Here is a 20,450-nt window from a genome sequence, read left to right as displayed (position 1 = left end):
ATATTCAATATGTACCCATTGTTTTTTATATATACAGTTGAAGTCGGAAGTTTACATACACTTAAGTTGGAGTCATTAAAACTCATTTTCAACCACTCCACAAATTTCTTGTTATCAAATTATAGTTTTGGCAAGTCGGTTAGGACATCTACTTTGTGCATGACACAAGTAATTTTCCCAACAATTGTTTACAGACAGATTATTTCACTTATAATTCACTGTATCACAGGTCCACTGGGTCAGAAGTTTACATAGATTAAATTGACTGTGCCTTTAAACAGCTTGGAAAATTCTAGAAAATGATGTCATGGCTTTAGAAGCTTCTGATAGGCTAATTGACATCATTTGAGTCAATTGGAGGTGTACCTGTGGATGTATTTCAAGGCCTACCTTCAAACCCTGTGCCTCTTTGCTTGACATCATGGGAAAATCAAATGAAATCAGCCAAGACCTCAGAAAAAAAATTGTAGACCTCCACAAGTCTGGTTCATCCTTGGGAACAATTTCCAAACGCCTGAAGGTACCACGTTCATCTGTACAAACAATAGTACGCAAGTATAAACACCATGGGACCAAACAGCCGTCATACCGCTCAGGAAGGAGACGCGTTCTGTCTCCTAGAGCTGAACTTAGTTTGGTGCGAAAAGTGTAAATCAATCCCAGAACAACAGCAAAGGACCTTGTGAAGATGCTGGAGGAAACAGGTACAAAAGTATCTATATCCACAGTAAAACGAGTCCTATATCGACATAACCTGAAAGGCCGCTCAGCAAGGAAGAAGCCACTGTTCCTAAACCGCCATATAAAAGCCAGACTACAGTTTTCAACTGCACATGTGGACAAAGATCCTACTTTTTGGAGAATTGTCCTCTGGTCTGATAAAACAAAAATAGAACTGTTTGGCCATAATGACCATTGTTATGTTTGGAGGAAAAAGGGGGAGGCTTGCAAGTCGAAGAACACCATCCCAACCGTGAAGCACGGGAGTGGCAGCATCATGTTGTGGGGGTGCTTTGCTGCAGGAGGGGCTGGTGCACTTCACAAAATAGATGGAATCATGAGGAAAGAAAATTATGTGGATACATTGAAGCAACATCTCAAGACGTCAGTCAGGAAGTTAAAGCTTGGTCGCAAATGGGTCTTCCAAATGCACAATGACCCCAAGCATACTTCCAAAGTTGTGGGAAAATGGCTTAAGGACAACAAAGTCAAGGTATTGGACTGGCCATCACAAAGCCCTGATCTCAATCCTATAGAACATTTGTGGGCAGAACTGAAAAATCGTGTGTGAGCAAGGAGGCCTACACACCTGACTCAGTTACACCAGCTCTGTCAGGAGGAATGGGCCAAAATTCACCCAACTTATTGTGGGAAGCTTGTGGAAGGTTACCCGAAACGTTTGACCCAAGTTAAACAATTTAAAGGCAATGCTACCAAATACTAATTGAGTGTATGTAAACTTCTGACCCACTGGGAATGTGATGAAAGAAATAAAAGCTGAAGTAAATAATTCTCTCTGCTATTATTCTGACATTTCACATTCTTAAAATAAAGTGGTGATCCTAACTGACCTAAGACAGGGAATTTTTATTAGGATTAATTGTCAGGAATTGTGAAAAACTGAGTTTAAATGTATTTGGCTAAGGTGTATGTAAACTTCTGAATTCAAATGTATATATATATATATAGTTGTATGTTTATCTCACATAATGTAATTTAACTGTTTGTTTATCTCACATAATGTAATTTAACTGTTTGTTTATCTCACATAATATAATTTAACTGTATGAATTAAGGTGTCTGTAATAGAATAAATGTGACAACAATGAATGTAGACATTAATAAATGTATTATAGATTCTAAATCATTTTGTACTATGAGGTGACTTCAACACAGCGGCCCCTAACAGTCATCTAGTGTATATACAGTGGGGCAAAAAAGTATTTAGTCAGCCACCAATTGTGCAAGTTCTCCCACTTAAAAAGATGAGAGAGGCCTGTAATTTTCATCATAGGTACACTTCAACTATGACAGACAAAATGAGAAAAAAAATCCAGAAAATCCCATTGTAGGATTTTTAATGAATTTATTAGCAAATTATGGTGGAAAATAACTATTTGGTCAATAACAAAAGTTTATCTCAATACTTTGTTATATACCCTTTGTTGGCAATGACAGAGGTCAAACCTTTTCTGTAAGCCTTCACAAGGTTTTCACACACTGTTGCTGGTATTTTGGCCCATTCCTCCATGCAGATCTCCTCTAGAGCAGTGATGGTTTGGGGCTGTTGCTGGGCAACACGGACTTTCAACTCCCTCCAAAGATTTTCTATGGGGTTGAGATCTGGAGACTGGCTAGGCCACTCCAGGACCTTGAAATGCTTCTTACGAAGCCACTCCTTCGTTGCCCGGGCGGTGTGTTTGGGATCATTGTCATGCTGAAAGACCCAGCCACGTTTCATCTTCAATGCCCTTGCTGATGGTAGGCTTTGTTACTTTGGTCCCAGCTCTCTGCAGGTCATTCACTGGGTCCCCCCGTGTGGTTCTGGGATTTTTGCTCACCGTTCTTGTGATCATTTTGACCCCACGGGGTGAGATCTTGCGTGGAGCCCCAGATCGAGGGAGATTATCAGTGGTCTTGTATGTCTTCCATTTCCTAATAATTGCTCCCACAGTTGATTTCTTCAAACCAAGCTGCTTACCTATTGCAGATTCAGTCTTCCCAGCCTGGTGCAGGTCTACAATTTTGTTTCTGGTGTCCTTTGACAGCTCTTTGGTCTTGGCCATAGTGGAGTTTGGAGTGTGACTGTTTGAGGTTGTGGACAGTTGTCTTTTATACTGATAACAAGTTCAAACAGGTGCCATTAATACAGGTAACGAGTGGAGGACAGAGGAGCCTCTTAAAGAAGAAGTTACAGGTCTGTGAGAGCCAGAAATCTTGCTTGTTTGTAGGTGACCAAATACTTATTTTCCACCATAATTTGCAAATAAATTCATTAAAAATCCTATAATGTGATTTTCTGGATTTTTTTCCCTCATTTTGTCTGTCATAGTTGAAGTGTACCTATGATGAAAATTACAGGCCTCTCTCATCTTTTTAAGTGGGAGAACTTGCACAATTGGTGGCTGACTAAATACTTTTTTGCCCCACTGTACATTGTTGGTATATAGCCATTGATTACAACTCGCCTGAAATGAACACACCCATCTCGCGATGGTTGAGACAACCGCCATCTGCGAGCTCGCCACCATGTCAAATATCTACTGTTCGCTAATGATCTGGTGCTTCTGTCCCCAACCAAGGAGGGCCTACAGCAGCACCTAGATCTTCTGCACAGATTCTGTCAGACCTGGGCCCTGACAGTAAGACAAAAATAATGGTGTTCCAGAAAAGGTCCAGTCGCCAGGACCACAAATACAAATTCCATCTAGACACCGTTGCTCTAGAGCACACAAAAAACTATACATACCTCGGCCTAAACATCAGCGCCACAGGTAACTTCCACAAAGCTGTGAACGATCTGAGAGACTTTTGATGGCAAGAATGGCCTTCTATGCCATCAAAAGGAACATAAAATTCAACTTACCAATTAGGATCTGGCTAAAAATACTTCAATCAGTTATAGAACCCATTGCCCTTTATGGTTGTGAGGTCTGGGATCCGCTCACCAACCAAGAATTCACAAAATGGGACAAACACCAAATTGAGACTATGCATGCAGAATTCTGCAAAAATATCCTCTGTGTACAATGTGAAACAGCAAATAATGCATGCAGAGCAGAATTAGGCCGATACCCCGCTAATTATCAAAATCCAGAAAAGAGACGTTAAATTCTACAACCACCTAAAAGGAAGTGATTCCCAAACCTTCCATAACAAAGCCATCACCTACAGAGAGATTAACCTGGAGAAGAGTCAACTAAGCAAGCTGGTCCTGGGGCTCTGTTCACAAACACAAACAGACCCCACAGAGCCCCAGGACAGAAACACAATTAAACCCAACCAAATCATGAGAAAACAAAAAGATAATTACTTGATACATTGGAATGAACTTACAAATACAAAAAGAGCAAACTAGAATGCTATTTGGCCCTAAACAGAGAATACACAGTGGCAGAATACCTAACCCCTGTGACTGACCCAAACTTAAGGAAAGCTTTGACTATGTACAAACTCAGTGAGCATAGCCTTGCTATTGAGAGAAGACCGGCTATGAATGAGGTGCAAACTGCCACAAGAAAAGGGCAACCAGTGAAGCAGAAACACAACCCATATTTATATTTATGTTTATTTATTTTCCCTTTTGTACTTTTACTATTTGCACATCGTTACAACACTGTATATATATACATAATATGATCTTTGAAATGTCTTTATTCTTTTGGAACTTCTGCGAGTGTAATGTTTACTGTTCATTTTTTATTGTTTATTTCACCCTTTGTTTATGATCTATTTCATTGCTTTGGCAATGTTAACACATGTTTCCCATGCCAATAAAGCCGTTTGAATTGAATTGAATTCAACTGAGAGGGAGAGAGGAAACATTACCACACCACCGGAGAGACACCGAGCACTGGTAATGAACGGTAACGGCTACTAATCGGGTTGATACAGATGATTCCTTCACAAACAAAGCGCGTGTGGACACCAGGCACGAGAACGTGAGCGAGGCTAGAATCAATAGCGGAAAGTGTTTACCTCGTCTGTGAGACACGGTAGACACGCGCAGAGGGGAGGGAAGGAAGGGAGGAAAGGGGGTGAGAAGGAGGAAAGACAGGCAGTGGTGAACAATCGGTGGGTGTATCTTAGCTAGAGGAACAGAAGGAGCGGAGAGGAGGTCGGATAAAAGGATAAACGCGTTAAGATGGGGGAGTGAAAGAGCGTATGCGCCCGTCGTGTCATAACGCATCCACCGACTAGCTCAAGACAAGCGCGCCACCGTCCGTCCATGGCGTAAAAAAAGGGGGTAAGTCTACATAAATATAACGGAAATAATTAAATAATTCGCTGTGGCGAGAAGAGCGTCATCCGCAGTGTGTCTCTCTCTCCTTGCACCACCTAAGTGCAGCGGAGACAGAAGAGAGACGAGGATACAGCAGGGAGGGGAGAGAGAGAGACCGCTTCCCTTACCGAATCTAGGAGAGAGGAGACGCGACTTGCAGACAGAAAAAAACGGGAATATACCTAACGCATCTGTGACCAACCGGCACTGCGAAGGTTTTGGAGGTGTTTTTAACGGTGAGCAGGGATTCGGTGTTGCAGCGGCCTACCTGAAGAACCGCACATGTCGGCACGTTCGAGCACCCCATCTCCATCCCCGCCCTGCGCGGAGCCCTGTTCGGTCTGAAACGGCAGGGCCAGGCGGGTTACCGAATAACGGAACCGTTCACGGAACCGGGGAACAGTGATGCGTTATAGAAGCGGAATCAGATCGACGATTTTATGATACGAGTCTGTTATGACCTAATCAATTAATGATTTATTATTCATTGATGTGGACGGACCAATCAAACGACTAATTTTATGGATTCATGTTGTTGACGTTTTCTTGAATGGAATGATTCCAATCACCTCTGGTAGTCCTGCTTTCTCTGTGTGATGTGCTTTATGTAAGGATCCATAGGCTATAGGCTAGGCTATATCCATGACAGAAATATATAAATAAATACCAAATTTAGGCCGATGACAGGCTGATGACGCCAATACGGCAAAGCAACCCTCACAGTTGTAACCTAAATAATCCACGTGCTTCTTCCTGTCTCTCAATAGATACACGGATCATTTCCGTTAGATCAATGCGTTTATCTTTGTCTGTGTAAAAAATATGTTTCGTTATTTCAAAAAGGACTGGAGCAACGTTTTTTTCCTCCCTCGGCTGTATTGAGACGGTATAGGCAGCAGGCAGGCAGTCACAAGGTGCGAAACGAATTGAACTTCAAGCAACAGCAGAACACACACACAGCCTATTTATTTTACCCTCCTGTCCTCTAACCTTCCATCCATCCATCTCTGGACTGCAGCGCTCCGTCTCTATCCCTCCCTCATTCCTCCCTCCTCGATCTAATTCCTCGCCCTATGTTCTATTCCCAGATTATCCATTTAGATTTTTTTTAAATTACGTATTGGCTCTATAAGGGATAAAAAAAAGTTTTTCGCCTCCATCCTGTACACCTCTCCTTCACTATCATATCATCGGTGCATCTGGTCACACACACACACACGCACACGCACACGCACACACACACACACACACACACACACACACACACACACACACACACACACACACACACACACACACACACACACACACACACACACACAAACACACACTTGGCACACACACCGGGCCGCTCGCTAACACAGCACGGCAACGATGGAGACGACTAAACTACCCCCGACCAGCCCTTCCTCCCCGACCACCGGGTTCTCGGTCCCGTCAGCGGAGAAGGTAGATGGGTTTCCCCGGCGGTCGATGCGCAGAGCCCGGCAGAGGCGCTCCCACTCCTCGTCCCAGTTCCGCTACCAGAGCTCCCAGGTCGAGCTGACGCCGCTGCCGCTACTCAAAGGTGGGTTGTATAGTCCTACCTCCTCGTCAAGGTCTATTCTGTTTAGGCCTGTTGTAGGAGGCTACTATTTTAAGTCGTATTTGATCTATGTCTTGTCTTATTCTATGTACTCTAAGAGAAAAAGGTGCTATCTACAACCTAAAAGGGCTCATCAGCTGTCCCCATTGGCGAACCCTTTGAAAAAAAACATTTTGGTTCTAGGTAGTACCCTTTTTGTATTCCACGTAGAACCCTTTCCACACAGGGCTCTACATGGACCCCAAATGGGTTCTACCTGGAACTAAAAAGAGTTGTACCTAGAACCAAAAATGGGTCTCCTATGGGGACAGCCAAAGAACCCTTTTGGAACCATTTATTCTAAGAGTGTACTCTCCAACCCTGTTCCTGGAGAGATACCTTCCTGTAGGTTTTAACTCCAACCCTGTTCCCGGAGAGATACCTTCCTGTAGGTTTTAACTCCAACCCTGTTCCTGGAGAGATACCCTCCTGTAGGTTTTAACTCCAACCCTGTTCCTGGAGAGAAACCCTCCTGTAGGTTTTAACTCCAACCCTGTTCCTGGAGAGATACCTTCCTGTAGGTTTTAACTCCAACCCTGTTCCTGGAGAGATACCCTCCTGTAGGTTTTAACTCCAACCCTGTTCATGGAGAGATACCTTCCTGTAGGTTTTAACTCCAACCCTGTTCATGGAGAGATACCCTCCTGTAGGTTTTAACCAACCCTGTTCCTGGAGAGATACCCTCCTGTAGGTTTTAACTCCAACCCTGTTCCTGGAGAGATACCCTCCTGTAGGTTTTAACTCCAACCCTGTTCCTGGAGAGAAACCCTCCTGTAGGTTTTAACTCCAGCCCTGTTCCTGGAGAGAGACCCTCCTGTAGGTTTTAACTCCAACCCTGTTCCTGGAGAGATACCTTCCTGTAGGTTTTAACTCCAACCCTGTTCCTGGAGAGATACCCTCCTGTAGGTTTTAACTCCAACCCTGTTCCTGGAGAGAGACCCTCCTGTAGGTTTTAACTCCAACCCTCCTGTAGGTTTTAACTCCAACCCTCCTGTAGGTTTTAACTCCAACCCTCCTGTAGGTTTTAACTCCAACCCTGTTCCTGGAGAGAAACCCTCCTGTAGGTTTTAACTCCAACCCTGTTCCTGGAGAGATACCCTCCTGTAGGTTTTAACTCCAACCCTGTTCCTGGAGAGAGACCCTCCTGTAGGTTTTAACTCCAACCCTGACCCTGGAGAGAGACCCTCCTGTAGGTTTTAACTCCAACCCTGACCCTGGAGAGAGACCCTCCTGTAGGTTTTAATTCCAACCCTGTTCCTGGAGAGATACCCTCCTGTAGGTTTTAACTCCAACCCTGTTCCTGGAGAGAGACCCTCCTGTAGGTTTTAACTCCAACCCTCCTGTAGGTTTTAACTCCAACCCTGTTCCTGGAGAGATACCCTCCTGTAGGTTTTAACTCCAACCCTGTTCCTGGAGAGATACCCTCCTGTAGGTTTTAACTCCAACCCTGTTCCTGGAGAGAGACCCTCCTGTAGGTTTTAACTCCAACCCTGACCCTGGAGAGAGACCCTCCTGTAGGTTTTAATTCCAACCCTGTTCCTGGAGAGATACCTTCCTGTAGGTTTTAACTCCAACCCTGTTCCTGGAGAGAGACCCTCCTGTAGGTTTTAACTCAAATCAAATCAAATTTTATTTGTCACATACACATGGTTAGCAGATGTTAATGCGAGTGTAGCGAAATGCTTGGGCTTCTAGTTCCGACAGTGCAATAATATCTAACAAGTAATCTAACCTAACAATTTCACAACAACTACCTTATACACACAAGTGTAAAGGAAGGAATAAGAATATGTACATAAAAATATATGAATGAGCGATGGCCGAACGGCATAGGCAAGATGCAGTAGATGGTATAGAGTACAGTATATACAAATGAAATGAGTAATGTAGGGTATGTAAACATTATATAAAGTGGCATTGTTTAAAGTGGCTAGTGATACATTTATTACATCCAATTTTTTATTATTAAGTGGCTAGAGATTTGAGTCAGTATGTTGGCAGCAGCCACTCAATGTTAGTGATGTCTGTTTAACAGTCTGATGGCCTTGAGATAGAAGCTGTTTTTCAGTCTCTCGGTCCCAACTTTGATGCACCTGTACTGACCTCGCCTTCTGGATGATAGCGGGGTGAACAGGCAGCGGCTCGGGTGGTTGATGTCCTTGATGATCTTTTTGGCCTTCCTGTGACATCGGGGGGTGTAGGTGTCCTGGAGGGCAGGTAGTTTGCCCCCGGTGATGCGTTGTGCAGACCTCACTACCCTCTGGAGAGCCTTACGGTTGTGGGCGGAGCAGTTGCCGTACCAGGCGATGATACAGCCCGACAGGATGCTCTCGATTGTGCATCTGTAAAAGTTTGTGAGTGTTTTTGGTGACAAGCCAAATTTCTTCAGCCTCCTGAGGTTGAAGAGGCGCTGCTGCGCCTTCTTCACCACGCTGTCTGTGTGGGTGGACCATTTCAGTTTGTCCGTGATGTGTACGCCGAGGAACTTAAAACTTTCCACCTTCTCCACTACTGTCCGTTCGATGTGGATAGGGGGCTGCTCCCTCTGCTGTTTCCTGAAGTCCACGATCATCTCCTTTATTTTGTTGACATTGAGTGTGAGGTTATTTTCCTGACACCACACTCCGAGGGCCCTCACCTCCTCCCTGTAGGCCGTCTCGTCGTTGTTGGTAGTCAAGCCTACCACTGTAGTGTCGTCTGCAAACTTGATGATTGAGTTGGAGGCGTGCATGGCCACGCAATCATGGGTGAACAGGGAGTACAGGAGAGGGCTGAGAACGCACCCTTGTGGGGCCCCAGTGTTGAGGATCAGAGTGGTGGAGATGTTGTTACCTACCCTCACCACCTGGGGGCAGCCCGTTAGGAAGTCCAGGACCCAGTTACACAGGGCGGGTTCGAGACCCAGGGTCTCAAAGCTTAATGACGAGTTTGGAGGGTACTATGGTGTTAAATGCTGAGCTGTAGTCGATGAACAGCATTCTTACATAGGTATTCCTCTTGTCCAGATGGGTTAGGGCAGTGTGCAGTGTGATTGCGATTGCGTCGTCTGTGGACCTATTGGAGTGGTAAGCAAATTGGAGTGGGTCTAGGGTGTCAGGTAGGGTGGAGGTGATATGGTCCTTGACTAGTCTCTCAAAGCACTTCATGATGATGGAAGTGAGTGCTACGGGGCGATAGTCATTTAGCTCAGTTACCTTCGCTTTCTTGGGAACAGGAACAATGGTGGCCCTCTTGAAGCATGTGGGAACAGCAGACTGGGATAAGGATTGATTGAATATGTCCGTAAACACACCAGCCAGCTGGTCTCCTGAACCTCCCGGGTGGCGCAGTGGTCTAGGGCACTGCATCGCAGTGCTAGCTGCGCCACCAGAGTCTCTAGGTTCGAGCCCAGGCTGGGCTGGGTTCGCGCCCAGGCTCTGTCGCAGCCGGCCGCAACCGGGAGGTCCGTGGGGCGACGCACAATTGGCATAGCGTCGTCCGGGTTAGGGAGGGTTTGGCCGGTAGGGATATCCTTGTCTCAGTATGTAAAAAATGTAATAAAATGTATGCACTCTACTGTAAGTCGCTCTGGATAAGAGCGTCTGCTAAATGACTAAAATGTAAATGTAAAAATGTAAATGTCTGCGCATGCTCTGAGGACGCGGCTGAGGATGCCGTCTGGGCCGGCAGCCTTGCGAGGGTTAACACGTTTAAATGTTTTACTCACGTTGGCTGCAGTGAAGGAGAGCCCGCAGGTTTTGGTAGCGGGCTGTGTCAGTGGCACTGTGTTGTCCTCAAAGTGAGCAAAGAAGTTGTTTAATTTGCCTGGGAGCAAGACATTGTGGTCTGCGACGGGGCTGGTTTTCCTTTTGTAGTCCGTGATTGACTGTAGACCCTGCTACATACCTCTCGTGTCTGAGCCGTTGAATTGCGACTCTACTTTGTCTCTATACTGACGCTTAGCTTGTTTGATTGCCTTGCGGAGGGAATAGCTACACTGTTTGTATTCGGTCATGTTTCCAGTCACCTTGCCCTGGTTAAAAGCAGTGGTTCGTGCTTTCAGTTTTGCGTGAATGCTGCCATCAATCCACGGTTTCTGATTGGGGAATGTTTTAATAGACGCTGTGGGTACAACATCACCGATGCACTTGCTAATAAACTCGCTCACCGAATCAGCGTATTCATCAATGTTATATCCCAGTCCACGTGATCGAAGCAATCTTGAAGCGTGGAATCCGATTGGTCGGACCAGCGTTGAACAGACCTGAGCGCAGGCGCTTCCTGTTTTAGTTTCTGTCTATAGGCTGGGAGCAACAAAATGGAGTCGTGGTCAGATTTCCCAAAGGGAGGGCGGGAGAGGGCTTTATATGCGTCGCGGAAGTTAGGCAATGATCTTCTCTGTTCCATGGAGAGATACCTTCCTGTAGGTTTTAACTCCAACCCTGTTCCTGGAGAGATACCCTCCTGTAGGTTTTAACTCCAACCCTGTTCCTGGAGAGAGACCTTCCTGTAGGTTTTAACTCCAACCCTGTTCCTGGAGAGAGACCTTCCTGTAGGTTTTAACTCCAACCCTGTTCCTGGAGAGATACCCTCCTGTAGGTTTTAACTCCAACCCTGTTCATGGAGAGATACCCTCCTGTAGGTTTTAACTCCAACCCTTTTCCTGGAGAGAGACCCTCCTGTAGGTTTTAACTCCAACCCTGTTCCTGGAGAGAGACCCTCCTGTAGGTTTTAACCAACCCTGTTTCTGGAGAGAGACCTTCCTGTAGATTTTAACTCCAACCCTGTTCCTGGAGAGAGACCTTCCTGTAGGTTTTAACTCCAACCCTGTTCCTGGAGAGAGACCCTCCTGTAGGTTTTAACCAACCTTGTTCCTGGAGAGAGACCTTCCTGTAGGTTTTAACTCCAACCCTGTTCCTGGAGAGAGACCCTCCTGTAGGTTTTAACTCCAACCCTGTTCCTGGAGAGAAACCCTCCTGTAGGTTTTAACTCCAACCCTGTTCCTGGAGAGATACCTTCCTGTAGGTTTTAACTCCAACCCTGTTCCTGGAGAGATACCCTCCTGTAGGTTTTAATTCCAACCCTGTTCCTGGAGAGAGACCTTCCTGTAGGTTTTAACTCCAACCCTGTTCCTGGAGAGATACCCTCCTGTAGGTTTTAATTCCAACCCTGTTCCATTGAGAGATACCCTCTTGTAGGTTTTAACTCCAACCCTGTTCATGGAGAGATACTCTCGCCCAACACCAGTTGTAATTAGCCTGATGCAGCTTATCAACCAGTTAACTATTAGAATCATGTGCGATAGAATACGGTTGGAGATTCTAGTTCTAGTTGTAGTTGTAGTTCTAGTTCTAGTTCTAGTTCTAGTTCTAGTTCTAGTTCTCATATTAAGCACGATAGAATAATAACATACAACTATCATTATTATAAGAATCTCGATTTATTTAGAGTGTAAACATCCCTATAAGTAAAACCCAGGGAGGAGTGCTGATCTAGGATGAGTTTTGTCTTTGAGATAATAATGAATAGGAATAAAGGGAACCTGGTCTCAGATCAGGTCTCCTAATCTGAGACGCTTTGTGACTACAGGCTCCGTATTATAATAACAATACCATTGGATTTAGAATAATACAGTACTAGAAACATTCGTCCTCTAGAGCTCCACGTCTCCCTCAGACTGGCTGTTAGCATTGCGCTCTTGCCCAGTTTTGATATCCTCCCCTGGGGCTACAGCATCAGCCTCCCTCTCTGGTCATGGGTCTCCATGCTTTAGCTAACATGCTAACGATGCTAAGATCACATTTTCACCCACAGGCTAGATTCTCCTCCCTCCTCTCCCCTCTCTTCATCTTCCCTCTCCTCTCTCCTCCTCTCCTCCCCTCCTCTCCCCTCTCTTCCTCTCCTCTCCCCTCTTCTCTCCTCCCCTCTCCTCCTCTCCCCTCTCCTCCTCTCATCTCTCCCCTCCTCCTCTCCTCTCCTCTCTCCTCTCTCCTCCTCTCCTCTCTCCTCCTCCCCTCTCCTCCTCTCATAGTTTTATGATGTAGTATTTGATCTGTATTTAACCAGGAAGTTGAGACAGACAATACATTTAGCTAGAGGGCAGCTACAAAATTCCCTATGTAGGACACTACTTTTGACCAGAGCCCTATGGACCCTAATCGAAAGTAGTGCACTACATAGGGAATATGGTTCCCCTGTAATGTAGAACATTACAACATTATCCACACATATTCCTTGCTGAATCAAATTTCACTCTGAATCAATTCTAATTAGAATCATTCTGATTATCAGAATCATTTTGAATCAACTCAAATCTGAATCTGTTCTAATCAAACTGAATACAGCAAACAATGAAAGTACAGTTTGATAAGTGAAATACAAACAAGGCACAGTTTATGGAGATAGACCACCCGGTGGAATCTAGAGGCATAAGGCAGTCTACCTACTTGGGGTGTGTGTGCATGTGAGTGTAGTGTGTGTGTGAGTGTAATGTGAGTGTAGTGTGTGTGTAGTGTGTGAGTGTAGTGTGTGATTGTGAGTGTAGTGTGTGAGTGGAGTGTGTGTGTGTGTGTGTGTGTGTGTGTGTGTGTGTGTGTGTGTGTGTGAGTGTAGTGTGTGTGTGTGTGAGTGTAGTGTGTGAGTGAGTGTAGTGTGTGAGTGTGTGTGTGTGTGAGTGTAGTGTGTGAGTGTAGTGTGAGTGTAGTGTGTGAGAGTGGTGTGTGTGTGTGTGAGTGTAGTGTGTGATTGTAGTGTGTGTGTGTGTGTGTGAGTGTAGTGTGTGGGTGTAGTGTGTGTGTGTGAGTGTAGTGTGTGAGTGTAGTGTGTGAGTGTAGTGTGCGAGTGTAGTGTAGTGAGTGTAGTGTAGTGTGTGAGTGTAGTGTGTGACTGTAGTGTGTGTGAGTGTAGTGTGTGTGTGTGAGTGTAGTGTGTGAGTGTAGTGTGTGAGTGTAGTGTGTGAGTGTAGTGTAGCCTTGCTCCCTAAGATAGAAAAGAGAGTTTGTCCTGTGAAAGAAAGAAAGAGAGAGGGAGAGAGAGAGAGAGATAGTTAAAGAGAGAGAAATAGAGGTCGAGAAAGAAAGGGAGAGAGAGAGAGAAATACAGAGAGAGAGAAAGACAGAGAGAGAGAGAGAGAGAGGTGTGGGGAGGTGTGGGGGAGTAGGGGACCTTAAAATCAGTAACAGCTGAGGCATTAATGATGTACTGAAAAACATCATAACCACAGAGATAGGGTGTGTGTGTCTGTCTGTGTGCTCACGTGTGTGGGTGTGTGTGTGAGACACTCTTGAAATAGCCCTTTGCCGTGATCTTATGTGGTCAACTACATCTCACAATAGAAGCCTATTTATCTTTTATAGCCTATAGACTCTAGAACCCCTCAATAGACATCTATGATCTATTATCTCAGTTTAAACTAGAACCTCTCTCTAGACATCTATGATCTATTATCTCAGTTTAAACTAGAACCTCTCTATAGACATCTATGATCTATTATCTCAGTTTAAACTAGAACCTCTCAATAGACATCTATGATCTATTATCTCAGTTTAAACTAGAACCTCTCAATAGACATCTATGATCTATTATCTCAGTTTAAACTAGAACCTCTCTATAGACATCTATGATCTATTATCTCAGTTTAAACTAGAACCTCTCTATAGACATCTATGATCTATTATCTCAGTTTAAACTAGAACCTCTCAATAGACATCTATGATCTATTATCTCAGTTTAAACTAGAACCCCTCTATAGACATCTATGATCTATTATCTCAGTTTAAACTAGAACCTCTCAATAGACATCTATGATCTATTATCTCAGTTTAAACTAGAACCTCTCAATAGACATCTATGATCTATTATCTCAGTTTAAACTAGAACCCCTCTATAGACATCTATGATCTATTATCTCAGTTTAAACTAGAACCTCTCAATAGACATCTATGATCTATTATCTCAGTTTAAACTAGAACCTCTCAATAGACATCTATGATCTATTATCTCAGTTTAAACTAGAACCTCTCAATAGACATCTATGATCTATTATCTCAGTTTAAACTAGAACCTCTCAATAGACATCTATGATCTATTATCTCAGTTTAAACTAGAACCTCTCAATAGACATCTATGATCTATTATCTCAGTTTAAACTAGAACCTCTCAATAGACATCTATGATCTATTATCTCAGTTTAAATTAGAACCCCTCTATAGTGTGTGTGTCTGTGTGTGTATTGGTGTAATATAGCTGTGTGTCTGTGTGTGTACTGGTGTAATATATGTGTGTGTGTGTGTGTTTGTATGTAAGGGAGAGGCCAGCTGGAGAGGTATAGGGTTACATAAGACGCAGAATCCTCTCCTGATCAATATGGAGAGATGTGGGGTGGGGGGAGGACAGAGAGAGAGAGGGAGCGAAAGAGAGAGAGAGAGGAAGAGGGGGAAAGATAGGAGGGAGAGACAGAGAGGGAGTGACGGAGAGGGACAGAAAGGGAGAGAGAGGTGATGAGAGCAAAGAAGAGAGGGAAGAAAATGAAGAAGGGAGAGAATCTATATTTACAGGTGTAGGAACGGAGAGAGGGAAGGGAGATAAGAGAGAAGAGAGAGAGGAGAGGAGAGGAGAGAGGAGAGAGAGAGGAGAGAGGAGAGAGAGGAGAGAGGAGAGAGGACTAGTGAGGAGAGAGGAGAGAGAGAGGAGAGAGGAGAGAGAGGAGAGAGGAGAGAGGAAGAGAGAGGAGAGAGGAGAGAGGAAGAGAGAGGAGAGAGGAGAGAGAGAGGAGAGAGGAGAGAGAGGAGAGAGGAGAGACCGCAGTACAGTAACATTGTTGTGTGGATGGAAATAAACATGTTACTGATTCATTCTATATCTTGTCTATCTCTCTTTTTCTCTCGCTCTTCTATCTCTCTCTGTCGCTCTCTCTCTCTCTCTCTCTCTCTCTCTCTCTCTCACTGCATCACAACGTGGGTGAGGTTAGACAGAGAGCGAGACAGAGAGAGAGAGACAGAGAGAGAGAGAGAGAGAGACAGAGACACAGAGAGAGAGAGAGACAGAGAGAGAGAGACAGAGAGAGAGAGAGAGAGAGAGAGAGAGAGAGAGAGAGAGAGAGAGAGAGAGAGAGGAGGAGGAGGTCGGCAGCTAAAATATAGCGGCTAATCGTCACACAACCCACACACACACACACACACACACACACACACACACACACACACACACACACACACACACACACACACACACACACACACACACACACACACACACACACACACATACACACACAGAGCCAAAACATAATCCGTGTTATTTAAAGACGAGAGCAGTAGTTGCTCATCTCATTTAGAAAGCCACAGAGAGAAGGAGAGAGGGGGAGGGAGGGAGGTTAGGGAGGAGAGGTACCCAGAGAGATGGAGGGAGAGAGGGGAAAGAGAGCGAGAGACGGAGGAGCAACAGAGATGATGTCATCCTTTAACCCTATATACCCCACTCTCTCCTCTCTCTCACCTATCTCTGTCCTCTCTCTCCTCTGTCTCTCTGAGAGGGAAGGAGGGGTGAGAGGGAAGGAGGGGTGAGAGGGATGGAGGGGTGAGAGGGATGGAGGGGTGAGAGGGAAGGAGGGGTGAGGAGGGGTGAGAGGGATGAGGAAAGATGAGAGGGATAAGGAGAGGGTTGGAGAGGTGCAGAGGGAGAAATATGTACTGAACTTTTAACATAGACTTTGGACATTTAGCTCTCACAAATGAGTATTAACTTTCTGTGATTACCTTGCTGTGATTACCTTGCTGTGATTACCTTGATGTGATTACCTTGATGTGATTACCTTGCTGTGATTACCTTGCTGTAATTACCTTGCTGTAATTACCTTGCTGTAATTACCTTGCTGTGATTACCTTGATGTGATTACCTTGCTGTAATTACCTTGCTGTAATTACCTTGATGTGATTACCTTGCTGTGATTACCTTGCTGTAATTACCTTGCTGTGATTACCTTGCTGTAATTACCTTGCTGTGATTACCTTGATGTGATTACCTTGCTGTGATTACCTTGATGTGATTACCTTGCTGTGATTACCTTGCTGTAATTACCTTGATGTGATTACCTTGCTGTAATTACCTTGCTGTGATTACCTTGATGTGATTACCTTGATGTGATTACCTTGATGTAATTACCTTGCTGTAATTACCTTGATGTGATTACCTTGATGTAATTACCTTGCTGTAATTACCTTGCTGTGATTACCTTGATGTGATTACCTTGATGTAATTACCTTGCTGTAATTACCTTGATGTAATTACCTTTCTGTGATTACCTTTCTGTGATGCTGTAATTACCTTGCTGTAATTACCTTGCTGTAATTACCTTGCTGTAATTACCTTTCTGTGATTACCTTGCTGTAATTACCTTTCTGTGATTACCTTGCTGTGATTACCTTGATGTCATCAAGAAGTGCAGCCTGTTGGTTGAAACTGTTTTGACTGTGTCCCTCTCTCTCCTTCTGTTTCTCCACCCCTCTCCATCCCCCTCTCCATCCCTCTCTCTCCTTCCGTTTCTCCACCCCTCTCCATCCCCCTCTCCATCCCTCTCTCTCCTTCCGTTTCTCCACCCCTCTCCACCCCTCTCCATCCCCCTCTCCATCCCTCTCCATCCCTCTCTCCATCCCTCTCTCTCCTTCCGTTTCTCCACCCCTCTCCATCCCTCTCTCCACCCCTCTCCATCCCCCTCTCCATCCCTCTCTCTCCTTCCGTTTCTCCACCCCTCTCCATCCCTCTCTCTCCTTCCGTTTCTCCACCCCTCTCCATCCCTCTCTCTCCTTCCGTTTCTCCATCCCTCTCCATCCCTCTCTCTCCATCCCTCTTTCTCCTTCCATTTCTCCACCCCTCTCCATCCCTCTCTCCATCCCTCTCCATCCCTCTCCATCCCTCTCTCCATCCCTCTCTCTCCATCCCTCTCTCCACCCCTCTCCATCCCTCTCTCCATCCCTCTCTCTCCTTCCGTTTCTCCATTCCTCTCTCCTTCCGTCTCTCCATCCCTCCTCCAGATGCCCCAGTGGCAGAGCTCCATAACCTGTTCTGTAAGAAGCTGCAGCAGTGCTGCGTCCTCTTTGACTTCCTGGACTGTGTGGCCGACCTCAAGGGGAAGGAGATCAAACGAGCTGCGCTCAACGAGCTGGTGGAGTCTGTTGCTACCAGCAGAGGAGTTCTGATAGAGCCACTCTACCCAGAGGCTATTAAGATGGTGAGAGAGGAGAGGAGGGGGTGAGAGGAGGAGGGAGAGAGGGAGGGAGAAGAGGAGAGGAGGGAGGGAGAGAGGGGGAGAGGAGGTGAGAGAGGAGAGGAGGAGAGAGAGAGGAGAGTAGGAGAGAGGAGGGGAGAGGGGGAGAGAGAGGGAGGGAGAAGAGAGAGGAGGGAGGGAGAGAGGGGGAGAGGGGGTGAGAGAGGAGAGGAGGAGAGAGAGAGGAGAGTAGGAGAGAGGAGGGGAGAGGGGGAGAGAGAGGGAGGGAGAAGAGAGAGGAGAAGAGGGAGGGAGAGAGGGGAAAGAGAGGGAGGGAGAAGAGAGAGGAGGAGAGGGGGTGAGAGAGGAGAGGAGGAGAGAGAGGGGGAGGGGGAGAGAGAGGAGAGTAGGAGAGAGGAGGGGAGAGGGGGAGAGAGGAGATGAGGAGAGGAGGAGAGAGGAGGGAGGGAGGGTGTGGAGGGAGGGAGGGAGAAGAGAGAGGAGAAGAGGAGAGGAGGAGAGGGGGTGAGAGAGGAGAGGAGGAGAGAGAGAGGGAGGGGGAGAGAGAGGAGAGTAGGAGAGAGGAGGGGAGAGGGGGAGAGAGGAGATAAGGAGAGGAGGAGAGAGGAGGGAGGGAGGGAGAGAGGAGAGTAGGAGAGAGGAAGGGAGAGGGGGAGAGAGGAGATGAGGAGAGGAGGAGAGAGGAGGGAGGGAGGGTGTGGAGGGAGGGAGGGAGAAGAGAGAGGAGAAAAGGAGAGGAGGAGAGGGGGTGAGAGAGGAGAGGAGGAGAGAGAGAGGGAGGGGGAGAGAGAGGAGAGTAGGAGAGAGGAGGGGAGAGGGGGAGAGAGGAGATAAGGAGAGGAGGAGAGAGGAGGGAGGGAGGGAGAGAGAGAGGAGAATAGAAGAGAGGAGAGGAAGGGAGAGGGAGGGAGAAGAGAGAGGAGAAGAGGAGAGGAGGAGAGGGGGTGAGAGAGGAGAGGAGGAGAGAGAGAGAGGAGGGGAGGAGGGAGAGAGGGGAGAGTGTGAAGGAGAAGAGAGGGTGAGAGGAGAGAGATGGAGGGAGACCGGTCTATTAGCAGACTATATTGTGAAGATGGTGCCATTTGGGACACAGCTGGATTAACATTAAATTATAAAAGAGGATCTTTTCTATTCTCTTATTCTTCCCCCACTTTTCCCTTCCTCCTGCATGCCCCCTCCTCCTCCTCATCGTCTCCTCCACTTCTCCTCCCTCCCTCCCTCAGATCTCAGTGAATATCTTCAGGACGTTACCTCCCAGTGAGAACCCAGAGTTTGACCCAGAGGAGGATGAACCCACTCTAGAGGCCTCCTGGCCACACCTACAGGTACACATGCACACAAACACAGCACCGTTTTCAAAGTAGCCAGGAATCTCATTGTTTTCAGCAACAAAAGCGAAGCAGGCTGTCAGAGGCCTAACCTGTTTGTATCTGCATTACAACGTCATCTCTACCTCTGTCTGTGTGTGTGTGTGTGTGTGTGTGTGTGTGTGTGTGTGTGTGTGTGTGTGTGTGTGTGTGTGTGTGTGTGTGTGTGTGTGTGTGTGTGTGTGTGTGTGTGTGTGTGTGTGTGTGTGTGTGTGGGTGTGTGTGTGTGTGTGTGTGTGTGTGTGTGTTCTCAGCTGGTGTATGAGTTCTTTCTACGTTTCCTGGAGAGCCCAGACTTCCAGCCCTCCATGGCCAAACGTTACGTCGACCAGAAGTTTGTTCTACAGGTACAAAACTGCTTCGTACATAATGTCTGTCCCTTACAATATGTCTACAGTATGTCAACAATATATTTGTCTGTTACAATATGTCTGCAATATGTCCACAATATATATACAATATATCTACAGTATGTCTACAATATATATAAAATATGTCTACAATATGTCTACAATATGTCTACAATATGTCTACAATATGTCTACAATATATCTACAATATGTCCACAATATATCTACAATATGTCTACAATATATCTACAATATGTCTACAATATATCTACAATATATCTACAGTATGTCTACAATATATCTACAATATATTTGTCTCTTACAATATGTCTACAATATATCTACAATATATCTACAATATATTTGTCTCTTACAATATGTCTACAATATATCTACAATATATCTACAGTATGTCTACAATATATATATATACAATATGTCTACAATATATCTACAATATATTTGTCTCTTACAATATGTCTACAATATATCTACAATATATCTACAATATATCTACAATATATCTACAATATGTCTACAATATGTCTACAATATGTCTACAATATATCTACAATATTGTCACGTTCCTGACCTGTTTTTTCTTTTCTTGTATTTATTTAGTTGGTCAGGGCGTGAGTTGGGGTGGGTTGTCGATGTGTTATTTTCTATGTTGGGATGTTTGTGTTCGGCCGGGTATGATTCTCAATCAGAGACAGCTGTCAATCGTTGTCCCTGATTGAGAATCATACTTAGGCAGCCTGTGATTCACGTGTTTTTTGTGGGTGTTTGTATCTCGTGTCAGTGTTCGTACCACACGGGACTGTTTGTCGGTTCGTTTCTCTTTTGTCATTTTGTTTCATTAGTGTTCCGGTTATTTTTGTTAATAAATAATCATGGACACCAC

General features: G+C 45.4%; 1 protein-coding gene across 1 annotated transcript; it reads left to right on the top strand.

Moving 5' to 3' along the window:
* Window positions 1-6,376: 6,376 nt before the first annotated feature.
* On the top strand, window positions 6,377-19,543 carry LOC120036285 (serine/threonine-protein phosphatase 2A 56 kDa regulatory subunit beta isoform-like; the record flags this gene model as incomplete). Its single annotated transcript, XM_038982766.1, has 4 exons — window positions 6,377-6,569; window positions 17,636-17,832; window positions 19,053-19,154; window positions 19,451-19,543. Coding segments are annotated over exons 1-4 (585 nt in total), but the record flags the coding sequence as incomplete, so codon positions are not given.
* Between the last annotated feature and the right edge of the window lie 907 nt (window positions 19,544-20,450).

This window comes from Salvelinus namaycush, unplaced genomic scaffold (genome assembly GCF_016432855.1).
Source record: "Salvelinus namaycush isolate Seneca unplaced genomic scaffold, SaNama_1.0 Scaffold1288, whole genome shotgun sequence".
In the NCBI taxonomy this organism is placed as follows: Eukaryota; Metazoa; Chordata; class Actinopteri; order Salmoniformes; family Salmonidae; genus Salvelinus; species Salvelinus namaycush.
The sequence above is the reverse complement of the archived record's forward strand: the minus strand, read 5'-3'. Positions and strand labels throughout refer to the sequence as shown.